This window comes from Epinephelus fuscoguttatus, linkage group LG15 (assembly GCF_011397635.1).
Source record: "Epinephelus fuscoguttatus linkage group LG15, E.fuscoguttatus.final_Chr_v1".
NCBI lineage: Eukaryota > Metazoa > Chordata > Actinopteri > Perciformes > Serranidae > Epinephelus > Epinephelus fuscoguttatus.
Genome location: NC_064766.1, coordinates 23,843,693 through 23,856,444, shown reverse-complemented (window position 1 = coordinate 23,856,444; position 12,752 = coordinate 23,843,693). Strand labels below are relative to the sequence as shown.

At 43.0% G+C, this 12,752-nt stretch overlaps 1 protein-coding gene across 9 annotated transcripts in view; it reads left to right on the top strand.

The window, feature by feature from the left end:
- The window catches only part of dab1b (DAB adaptor protein 1b), a 155,478-nt gene that overhangs the window by 137,078 nt on the left and 5,648 nt on the right, over positions 1–12,752 (top strand). For 7 of the 9 annotated variants that reach the window (XM_049597284.1, XM_049597289.1, XM_049597287.1 and 4 more), the window contains 5 exons: positions 1,592–1,657; positions 4,401–4,460; positions 6,378–6,425; positions 6,691–6,799; positions 8,127–8,774. In XM_049597284.1, coding sequence (XP_049453241.1) covers positions 1,592–1,657; positions 4,401–4,460; positions 6,378–6,425; positions 6,691–6,799; positions 8,127–8,774 — 931 coding nt within the window. The remainder of the gene's footprint in view (positions 1–1,591; positions 1,658–4,400; positions 4,461–6,377; positions 6,426–6,690; positions 6,800–8,126; positions 8,775–12,752) is intronic. The other 2 variants (XM_049597290.1, XM_049597292.1) reach the window with 2 other exon arrangements.

The window sequence follows — 12,752 nt, the reverse complement described above, 5'->3', positions numbered from 1 at the left end:
TAGTTTTCCCAGCTGTTTTGCTACCAGCTCTCTTAACTCAGTAGATTACAGAAAAAGTTCATAAATGTTTTGTAATGTCAGAAAACATTACTGATAGAGACAAAATGTTACTGAGTGTTAGACATTTCTTACAGTAGTGCAGCAAGAGATGTTTTGGGCAGTGGAGGATACTGATTCTACAGACGAATGCAGGTTGTTTAATAAGATTTTGCATCAAGTAGCTCATTTGTCCATTTGTCCATCTTTGGTTTTTATTCATTGATGACAAATATAGATTATTTGTAATAATTCTTGTTTTCAGCGGTTGATTTTTATTTATTTCTAGTTTCATTGGCGTCTTAAAAAATAGGTTGTTGCCCAAATTAACACTGTTGAGCTGGGAATTTTATTACAATCGGACAGAACGAGGCTAACTGTTTCCAATCCGAGGGGCTGTACACATGCTGCATCTTTAGCTGCCTTGAAAACACAAGGTCAGGCTCTGGGTGCTACTCTTGTACCATTTTTGTGCCAGCTTTAAAGAGCGCAGCAGCAGGTTGCATCTGAGGTTGCTAAGCAACCTTAACAATTGCCATATTATAGCTTATTTACCTGAAATCCTGAGTACAGAGCTGATTTACTTTCAGGTGCTGTTTATGTGTGTAGGCCTATCGTCTGTGGGACAGATGTAAAGCTCCAGGTAGCCCTGCACTAACATGATCAACTTTTCTGTTTATCAGACTGAATTTTTATGGAAGAAGGGAAATATATCTGTCAGCTGTGGTTGGTTGGTCCTTGCCACATGACATGCAGTGCGCGCTGCTGTGTTCCAAAAGTTGAACTCATTTTATCAAAGGGCGCAGCCATTGTGCCCTGAAAAATAGGCACTCAGGAACAGGTGCGCGCCATGGCGGTGTTGCTCTGGTGTTTGAATGCGCCTGCTGCACGACTTCATTGAACACAATGAATTTGAGGGCGTAAAAAACACAGCATGTTTGCAGCCCCTTTATGCTAAGCTAACCTAAGCACCTCTGGCTCCAGCTACATATTTACCACACAGATATGAGAAAGGTGTCCATCCTCTCATCTTACTTTGGACAAGAAATGTATTTGCCAAAATGTCAAACTATGCCTTTAATTTGAAATTCACAAGGGCATCAATCTTAAGAGGAGATACTGACCGATCTGGGACTTCACTCCTGGATCTGAAGCGAATATTCTGACCTCCGGGTCAATTTTCTCTCAAAGAGGTGGAGCATCATATTGCTGATGTTGAAGGGAGACCTCTAGCTAAGACCTCCACATTGCCTTGAACTACTGCCTGACCTATTATACTTGTGCTCTTTCCTCTTCCCACCTCACTCTTTTTTTCTTTCTCTTCACATTTTCCCCATTCCTCTTTCCCATGCCCCATTTTTTTCACCCTTCATATTCGTGATCTCATTTCACTCCCCACTCGACGCCATCCTCGCTCCCCTGTGCTTTCATTTATTCTCGTCATGTATCGCCCCCTCGTTGTATCTCCCCGTTTTATATACCAACCTTTCTCTCTGTCTTCCCATCTCATTATTCTCTGCACCTCTACGCCTTGCCCACTACTTCTGTTCTATAGTACATAGTGTTTGAGGCTGGACACGAACCCCTCCGTGGCCCCCAGTCAGAGGAGAGCGTTTATCAGGTACAAAGACAAGCATTGCCCCCTTTTCTTCTCCCTCTTCATACCCTGTGATAGATGATACTAGTAACAGTACTAACAACATGACTTTATAGCACCTTTTTTAAAGAAGTTACAAGTGCAGGTTGGTTTTTTTGGAGAAAGGATTTTCTGAGATTCCAAGAGTAGGTCAAACTAAGGTCTGTTTGAGAGAAGCCGAAGAAAAATCCCCAAAAGAACCAAGTGGAACTCTGAGATATATTAAAAAGAATTTAGTTCATGTTTAGGTAAGTGTAAGCTTTAGGTTCGTTACTTCCAGCAATAATTTAAAACTGCTCTGTCAAAAAAATTCAGAAGTTACCATGTCATTTTCTGCATCAAATCAGCGCTAACTGCGTTCACAAAGACATTGCATTTTCTGTGACTTCTTCACGATAAAAGTCACCAGTTGAACACTTTTAAAGATATAACATGTCTCATATTCACATCGAAATGTCTAAAAATAACTAGCCCAGAGTTTCATGATTTGTTGAGTTGTGAAATTACAATAGCCTTAATGTTTCCAACAATGTTTAAACCCAGAGAAAAATGTGCATTTCATTTAGTCAGCTGTCAAAAGTGCTATATCACCTTTGCCCACTCTAGTTACTGTACCTTCTACGGAAACAGGAAACACCAGGACACATGTCATTGTAAATCATACATTACATTACAGAATTTTACTCAATAACAGTTGTACAGCGTTTTTTTCTCATTAATTGCACTCCAGTTTGCAACACAGTAATCCAGTAGAGCCTTAATTTATTGATACGATATTTCAATATATGTTACACATTAGCTACAGTAACTCATCTAATGCTAATGATAAAAGAGCAAGTTAAAATTACATTACATTAAAGTCAACGTTACATTAAGTTGTGGCTATTTTATTAGAGTGAAATTACATGACATGAATAAACTAAACTAAACCTGATTAAAAGTTTAACACATTTTCTCGTCCATGAACTTGAGTTCGGCCTGAGTCACGTTAGATAGGTTTTCATCCTCAGTAGTGGTTGTTTAACAATGAAGACAACAACTCCCCACAATCCCACGCTACCTCACGACGTCATCAGAGTCCATCTTTCGTTATTGCTTTGATTAAGAGACCCTTAGAGACAGGTAGAAATTACCTGTTGTGCGCTTAATGTGAAACAGTAACTAAATACAGCTCTGATATTGTGTAATGAGAGCTACACTAAACATTGAGGACATTGATAACATAAAATTACACTTGTTTACATGCATGCATGTGAACTCAGTATAGGAATGGCAGACCCCGCCACTACCAATGAAAACAGCTATATAGAGAGGTAGTTACATAATGTAAATACTATAAATGGCTCTTGCTGAAAAAATGACAGCTGTATGATGTCATTAAAAATCTTAAGGATTAAAACTTTAATGCTGCTGAAAATAAAAAGATGGCAGCTTTAACCAAATACAGCTCGACTCATCTCATGCTAATGGTAAATTAGCAAGTTAATGTTACGTTAGTTGCAGCTGTTTTATAGGAACGAAATGGCATAACATGCGAAAACTAGACCAAACTTAACACAAATAAAACTTAAATAACTTTCTTGGTCTGTATATCGTATAGATTTTCTTCTGCAATTGTGGTTGTTTAACAATCAAGTTAGCAACTCCCATGATCCTACAGTACTTCACAACATCATCAAAGTCAGTCTTTTGTTAATGTTTAATGTTTGTTAATGCCATTAATGAGATGCAATGGCGGACCCCGCCACTACCAATTAAAACAGCCATATGTAGAGGCAATTATAGAGTGTAAATACTTTGCTGAAAAAATTATGGTTGTGTAATTTCATGAAAATCTTAAAGATTCGAACTTTAAAGGTGCTAAAAGTAAAAAGACAGGAGCTTCATGTTTAAAAAGATTCCTTTAATGTAGTGTCTAAAACAGCTGCAGAGGAGTCAAGGTCAGTTGTTCAGTCTGGTTGGATCACCCGAAGCCTGTCTACCAGGCTCCTTTTATATATCCAACATTTTGACCTTTTGGCTTTAGACCATTTGAAGGACCAGCTAGGACTCCAGGGACCCGTCGTTTGGTTTAATCCCACCCCCCTCCCTCCCTTTCTTTCTCCCTCTTCCTCCTCCTCCTCCTCCTCCTCCTCCTCTTTTTGCCTCTCTGTATCTTGCGTTCCTCTGAAGATGAAAGATGCAGAGAGAGAGATTAATCACTTGCCATGCCATTTGATCTCAGAATGAAACAAGATCAATAGACTTGGGGAAAATGTAACGGAAAGTTAACCAGTGGAGGGAGCGATAGGGGAGAAAGGCAGCGAGGTTAAGAGCAACAGATAGTTTGAGTAAATGTGATAGAAATATACAAAGGAGGCCAGAGCCGAGGCATTTCTCCGCACTGTCAGATGAACCAGTTGAGACGTACTGTTGCAGAATAACAATAGACTTTCTTAATACTCACAGAACCAGCACGCACCATCCTCAAGCATTGTTTGCAATCAATATTGATTTAAGTAGAATTGATTCAACAAAACAGCTGTAGAATTTGCATAATCCCATTGCTCTAAAAGATAAAATTACATCTTAAGGAGAAGGAAAAAAATTGAAATTGATGCAGAAAGCTTTTTCTCTTTCAATAGACATGTTTCACTTTTGTAAGCTCCTGTTTTAATAACCCAGAGAAAGCATAAAAAAGGGTGTTGCTTTGTTACTTACATTTGAATCGACCTCCAATCCAATGCAGGTCCCAACCAGTCAGCAGAAGGAAGGGATCTATGATGTCCCAAAACGCCATTTCATGACTGTAGGTGTTTTTATTTTTTATTATTTGTTTCTTTACTCTTCTTCTACTTGCAAACCTCTCTCTAAGATCCTCTTGAAGGAAGTGCCATGAGCCCCCTTTGACACTTCTCTTCTGTGTTTAATAGTTATGTAGTACAGCCTACAGGCTCTAAACTGAATCTCCCAAACCTTGGATAGCGCAGACGGGGATCTATGTCTGCATCCGCTTTCTGTGATGACGATGAAACAAAGCTACATTGGTCATGCCTAGCCTGCTCGAAGAGATAAGACTAATTGATTGGTCAACCAAAGTCAAACACGTCAGCAATTTCACAGGACATTACAGAGGCAGGCTTCGTTTCCAAAATCCAATCCTGTGCAGAATCTGATGCATGTCGTGACCAGATGGTCGAGACAAACTCAGCTTAGAGTTGGTTGGTACAGCGGACTGACTCGGAAAAAAATTAAAGGGGCGGCTGTTCCGTCTTCCTCAGAGGATGAGGATGAGAGGTTTGTAGGCGAGGTGGGTTGCTGGGTTGAGCTGCATGCAGTGTAATCACGGCTACATACAGTCGAGGCCGCCAAAGCTGAATAGCGATACATTCTGATCAGAAAACAGCACAAAAAGAATTTTAATCCCCCGCCCCCTCTTTCATCAAACTGAAAATATATTCCATCTCATCCTGGTAGGCTTTATGAGTTCTTCACCACCATGCAGTGACCACGCTATTACATCTCTCAAATCGCTTATAAAAAAAACATTCATTCAAGCCTATTTCTCGCCAAACATTCACTCGGAGACAATTTCCACGCAACTTTTTTTGAAAACAGCCCTAGCAAAGTGCTTCTCTGCTCTCTGCTGTTTGTGTTGCTTGTTGCTCAGCATATCAAACAGATAAACTGTCCCGGCCCTCTCGCTATCTCACCCAAACAGCCCATGCCAGTATAAGTAGCAGCAGCGCTTCCATATCTCTAAGTGTTACTGCTTGTCTGTTCATTCAGTTGGAGCCTTTTTGAGAGCCTCGAGCTCCCCTGATGTGTGTCAGTGCCTGCAGGGAGAGACCTCTGTGTACAATGTTTACCTTTTTTTTTTATCCCAAATTCAGACTCATTCTGTGCCCCTCAATGGTTCCAAAGTGCCGTATGCGATCCACCATGTCCCGGCTTACTCGAGGAGGACATAAACACTCTGTTAGCAGCAACACTGATTGCTGCTATTCCTCCCTTTTTCTTTCTTTTGTTTAAATGTGTGTTTGTGCTTGTGTGTGTTTATTTATAGCATGCCAATCCTGTGTGTCTCTGTGCCTTTTTTTTTTTTTGACAGTGATTCATTGTCTGCTTGTGCATGGCCCCAGAGACATTTCATGCAACTTAGCCATTCCATAGCCGCGTCCCGCTCTCTCCTTTAAGTAGTGCGAGTGGAGGACAGAGGAGACTAGAGCAGGGGTCACGTCTGCCTATAGGGTGAGGTGGCCTCATTGTCTCGGTTGGGTGGTTCCAGGAGCTTCTTCCTTTCATTGATTTGATGAAATAAACACACTCCTCTGTGTATGTATCTGCTCACAGAGTTGAATCAGCATGATAAAGCGGCCCGGGCTCTCACGGGGGGCCCCTGTTGATTGGCAGACATAGGAATATCTAATCAGAGCCTGTTTTATGGGACTGAATAGCCTTTTACCCACTCAATTATAGCGAGCCATGAAAGATTTATTTTAGATCCATTTTCTGATAATGAAACGAGGGGATAGTTGTTTCTTGCCATCCGCAGCACAAACTGCCTTTGTGAATAGGTTTCACTCCCCACACCTACCCACCCATGCAACCACCATACCCTATCTGGAGATGAATTCAAGGTTTCATGACTGTGCAGATCCCTTTGTCGTGATGTATCACTGGACTTTGTCTTTCTCTCTCCCTCACTCCTCGGTTCCACTCGCAGAACATCAACCACTTTGATCTTTTCGGCGACATGTCCACTCCTCCCTCGGTGAGTATTACCACACAAAACTAAAACCCCCATTAACTTTGTGTAATTGAAACAAGTTTGAGAAATTACATTATTTTATCTGCGACGTGAGGTCGTTTCATTAGGACAGACGCTGCGATCTCAATTACCTGAATATCTGACAGTGCTGCAGATTAATGATAAATGTGCAGCGCAGTGACTTTTAGGTGACTTTGATAGTAGTGACATCTGTGTGTGTGTGTGTGTGTGTGTGTGTGTGTGTGTGTGTGTGTGCTTTGCTTCCCAGATGCCCCCATCACCTGCCAACACACTGGACCCTAGCAGGAGCAGCCGCCAGCAGCAACACACTCCCGCTGAGTTGTATGCCCCCTTCAGCCCCACCTCCGTCCCGTCAGGTAGCTACCCCAGACTGAAACGCTGCGTCTTTTCCACAATACAAAACATGAAAGAGAATAAAGTGCTGGTGGGGATGTTTTTACTTTGATGTGTAGTTTGTGAAAAGCTATGCCGAGATTTTGCAGGATGTGGATTTATCTCCATTTTTATAAGGACCACACATCAAGCAGCAGCGTGCTATAACCCATGGAGAGACTGTAACGTGATGTTTCTTAAAGGGATAGTTTGGATTTGTTGAAGTGGGTGTATGAGCTACTTACCCATAGTCAGTGTATTTCACACAATAGATGGCAGTCGACAGGCCCCCAGTTTGGAGAAGCAGGCAGGAGTACCGCCACAGAAGCTAAGCAATGTGCTGCAAAACATTTTTAAGTCACCTAAAAGAAATATCAGTTTCAGTATGCAATATACTTACAATATTTCCACCCCTTTTGCTTAGTGTCAGACAGCAGCTAGAAACAGGGAACTGAAACCAATATGTTGCTCTCTCTTCAAAGCCAGACTCCATTGAGAAAAATAGTAATTTAACAATTTTGCTGGTACATTTGAAAAACTCAACATCAATGTCTCTTTCCAGAAATCATGACCTGGTTACTCAAGATAATCCACAGACCTTGTTGTGAGCAGTTTCATGTAGGAACTGTTTTCTTTCTACCAAAATATATCCACCAACCATTTCACCACGCAGAAGGAAGCGTGCATCTACTCATGGATGAGAGGCTCATGCTTGTGATAGTGCAAGATATAAACATTAATGGCATCCACCTCAGCTGAGGTGTAACATCTGCTAGCTCAGTGGTGCTAGGTGAGCTAGCAGTAGATGCACACTTCCTTATGCGCTGTGATACAGTTTGTGGATGTAGTTCAGTAGAAAGAAAATAGTTCCTACATGAAACTGCTCAGGTCTGTGGAGGTCATGATTTCTGGAAAGAGACATCGATAGTGAGTTTTTAAAATTTATTTTTTGGCCCTTTGAGCACCACAAGCTGAGTGCCATCTAGTTCATTATATTAGAGAGAGAAGGCAGACATTTCTATGGCCGATATATAATATTTTTGAGACTGTAAAAGCTTCCAAATACTGTCCTTTAATAAACCCTTCGTCTATTAAATTCAGCGTTGAGTGTCTCTCATTGTTAGCCAAAGATTGCAAACCAGAGAAATTAATAGAGGAACATGTTTCAATTTTGAAAATTGTTGGTTTGTTCTTGTAATCATAGGAGACAAAATGTATTCTGCGCTCATAATAGTAATAAAGTCCACCTCCTTCTCCTGCCTTCATATCCTTTAATCATGTTCATTGTTTCTCCTCCTCCTCTTGTTCCAGGTTATATGACCATGGGTCCGGTGCAGGCGGCCCAGTGGGCACAGCAGCCGTTTCCTGCCCAGGCCCAGACTCTGGCCTTCCCCGTGCAGGGGCCCCTCCAGGTGGCTCAAGTCCTCCCCGGTGGTCAGCCGGTCATCTGGAGCCAGGCCAACATATTCCCAGCCACTCAGCAGCAGTGGGCGGCCATGGCAGCCTACATGCCAGCCCAGACCGTGGGTGTGGGGGGACATGCCATACCAGCTGCCATGCTCCAAGGCCTGGTACCCATTACCACCATGTGCCCCCAAGCCTGCGACATATCGGCCCCCTCTTCCGCCATCACCAGCCCCCAGCACACGGCCGACCCTGCCCTGCTTCAGAGGCAGCTGAGCCTGGGGAAGGAAGGCCTTGGCGTGGACTCAGACGCAGGCGAGGGTACCTCTACATCGGGAGCCGGAGCAGCAGGGGTGGGACCTGGCGTTGCGTCAGCAGCGGTGAGCAGGTGCGGGACCCCAGGCCTCATGAGTGTACCGGACACGCTGGTCTGCAGTCAGCTGCTGCCACCTTCAGCTGCTGCGACCCAGGAAGAAGAAGGGAGCTGTAGTGACCTTGATCTCTCTAGGATGACCTTGAGCCCAGGTACATCCACGTCACCGTCCACTGAATCCCGTAAGTGTTTTTAATTATTGTCACTCTACATAATAGCAAAACCGTCATCTGTACCAATTTATGTGAAAAGCATAAAGCATTTCAAAAACCATGATTAGCCTTTGAAGCAGTTGGGCTCTGTGGGTGGCAACACCACAGGCTGCCCTATCTAAACTTCTATTAAGTCTATTCGCTGAAATTTTACAGGCATCCATTGTTTCCAGATGATGAATTGTACTAACTTTGGTGACCCCCCCACCCCCCACCCCCCCACGCCGCCTTTCCTGTAGTTCCACCATGAGGTTCACATTTGTGGTTTTGAGTGAGATTTTTCCCAAAAGTATTGGATGGGTTGCTGTGAAATGCAGTGGTTGGCACTGTTGCCTCACAGTTAGACTCACAAGTCAGTCTTTAGACGCTTTGCTTAACTAAAGACTGATGACTTTCTCCCTGATTTTGTGTTTAGATGGGCGGATACAATTTCAGAGTTTAAAAAAAACTCCCTACGTTGCAGAACCAATAGTAAATCTGCAAGGCGGTCCTTCGATGGCTCGCTGAACTCTTGAGCTTGTAAACATAGTCCCACTAGAAACGTGTAGCGGTACAAAATGGCTCAGCTGTGCTCGCGGAAAACGCCGCCAGAGTTCAGTGGATGTTTGTCGCGTTTGCGGCGACACATTCTCGCCAACTAAAAGAAACAAACATAATCTTTTACAAGGCCATGACTCATTCGTCTGGCCGGACTATAACGTTAGAGGGAATCGCCTTGTTGTTTACAAATACTTCCGGGTAGAAAACCAGCAGAGCTTTTAGCTATATATATAGCCTATATATCACATTTTTCACATCACTGTATCACCGTTTAGACTAATCCGATGTTTGTAAAGTCTATAAACACAGTGACTGAACAAACATTGCTATTTCTGTGTGCACGTTTAGCTGGGCTAACCGTTAGCTGTTAGCCCTGTTAGCCATTAGCGGTGTCTGTAATAGGTAATAACCCATTAAATGGTCCGTGAAAAAAACATCTTTTCCAGCGGATATCTTAGTTACAACATGACTGAGCTAGCAAAGCAGTTTTGTGTTGCTATGTGTGGTATTTATTCAGTTTTAGGAAATCACGATGTCTAGAAAGCATCAGTGGCTGCAGCTGACAGGGACAGCTAACAGCAGCAGCAAAGGTAACATCAGGACGTCATCTGTTAAAAGCCTCCCGTTGTCGGATACGACATGAAACTACTCCAGTTAGCTCAATAATGTTGTAACTAAGACATCTGCTGGAAAAAATATTTTCTTCACGGATGAGCACACGTTTGATAAAACGGAGTTTAATCTCTCGGCATCCATTTTCAAGCTCTCTGTGTGTTTGTTTCCTTGCGGACGAGAAAAGGGGGAGCGCACATTTCCGAGAAGGCGTGTCCTTTTCAAAAATGCAAGAGGCGTTGCTTTGTTGCCGGGCGTTTTCGCCGGTGTGTTAAACACACTTTAGAAAGGAGTGTCCCCAGACTATCAGAAGGCGGAGATCTCTGATTGTCTGGTGGCAAGACTACCTCACAGTAAGAGGGTTCCTGGTTCAAACCCAAGGTGGGCGAGCCCTTCTGTGCAGAGTTTGCATGTTGTCCCGTGTCAGTGTGGGTTTTCTCCAGGTACTCCAGCTTCCTCCCACAGTCCAAAGACATGCAGGTTAATTGGTGACTCCAAATTACCCGTAGGTATGAATGTCTCCCTTACTTCAGAATGGGAGTCTGGGGACATTCGTCTTTCATTTTGTAACAGAAATGGGTGGGGATATCCAGACCACGTGACGGCACGTGTGTTACATGTAACAGAGACGTACCAGAAACACAGAGAGCAAGTTACCGGTGTGTAGTACTGTTCTGTAGATTCGTAATGTAGTCAGTCATGGCTCAGGCTACTACACCGAAGAAACATGTGGATATTTGTCAGGTTTGTTCGGCGTCGGGGAACAACAATTCCGGTATAGGCGGGTGTAAGGCAAAGCTAACAGAGTCAGCCAGCGTGCTGACGTCATCGGCGCCTGTGTAAGAGACTATTAGCAGTGTAGCTCAGCCCCAGCCCATGTAGGTCTTGTATGTAACAGGAAGTCAGTACAGAGCAGCTCAGACTGACCTGACATGCTCTCTCCTCTTGGTTCTGGTTCTTAGCCAAGCTACAGAGTTTTGAACAAGCTGAAGTCTCTCAGTGGTGTTTTTTGGGAGGACAGTAAAAACTGCGTCACAGTAGTCGAGGCAGCTTGAAATAAGGGCATGAATGTATTTCTTGGCATCTTTTCCATTTAGAAATGGTTGCACCTTAGCTATGTTTCCAAGGTATAAAAATGATGTTTTCGTCACCTTGTTAATGTCGGACTTGAAGCAAGCTTAGATCTGAATCAAGGGTCACGCCGAGACTTGTCACCTCAGATTTAATCCAGGGAGTTAAATACCCCAGATTACAAAGCAGCAATTCTCTTTTTGTTTTCGGGCCGACAAGCAGGATTTCAGTTTTGTCTTCATTTAACTTTAAGAAATTATTGTAGTACAGTAGTAGTAGTAGTAAATGGAAGAACCCTCAGGAGGAGCAACAGAGGAGGTATTCCTCTCACAGGACGGACAGACGTGCAGTAGATGTCGTGTTCAGAATACACCTTTACATTAAGATTATACTGTAGACGATCAGGATTACAAAATTATAGATTGTAGACAAACATATGAAAAATAAGGATCTGGGATCAACTACAGATGCCAAGTGTACCTGACCTACATGACCTCCTTTCCACTGTGGAGACCTGAAAAGAGGACAGACTGCACAAACACACGAGAGGCCAAGCTCACCGTTCACACAGACCCGAGAAAGAAAACAAGCACACAGAGGGAGCGTGAGACAAGGACAACATGCATCTGCAATGAGACACCGACAGCCACAGCCTGGATGCTTGTGCTTGTGGGACAACAAACATACGGAGGGTCAGATAGATGCTGTGGTTTTCACAAATTATAATTACCATATTATGGACAAACATGGACTCTAAGTACGAGGCCTAAAGGGATACTTTGCCCATTTTCAACCAGCTTTGTGTGTGTGTGTGTGTGTGTGTGTGTGTGTGTGTGTGTGTGTTACGGCTCAACTCAAAGGAGGAAACAAAAAGGTGTGGAAATCCCAGCCGAAATAAAACTAAAGATGAGGAAGTCACTGGGCCAACCATGCAGTGGGCCGTCGAACCCGGTTCATCCCCTTCACTGCTTAAGCTTAAACTAAACTTAACCAAACAAAAACCAAAAAACTGAACTATCAGTATTCTCCAACCCAAACTAAAGCCCAGTTTCCACCAAACACTTTTGTTATGATACTTTTGGAGCCAAAAATAACCCTTCAGACATGGTACCTAGACCCCAGGTCTGTTTAGCATTTCTACCGCAAACAAAAGAAAATCTTTCCAGCAAGAAATACTTCTTTATAGATTAACTGAGACTGATAATGGTAACAGGTTTAAGGCCTGAAGTCATCAAAGCATCACCAACTAAGTTTAAGTTTTAAGTTTGGATTCAAAGACCTCAGTATCATCACATTGTTTGGTGTCCATGGGGAGGTTATTTCAGAGGAAGAGGGCATGATAGGAAAAGGTGCTTGATGCTTCTTCATCAAATCCTGCTTAAGGACTGCGCCAATGTCAAGTATCCTTCAAAGTCTAACCGAGGACAGAGTCCGTCATTCAGAGAATTTTAAAGGATGCATGTGTGTGTCCTCAGCGGGTATAAAGTATCCACAATTCTTTGCACACAGTTTGCTTAAAAAGAATTGAAGGCAGGGCCTCGTCAATGAAACGACGGAGCTCAACAGGATTTAGATAGATGTCATTTATTTCGAGTAATATCTCCAGTTGTTTTTAACATACGTATCATACACCTGACTTTTAAAATACTGCTGACATTTGTTTCAGAAACCCCCTTATGGTACGTTCGTTTTGTGCTCGGAGGTCGGAAGTCGGAAGTGGGAATG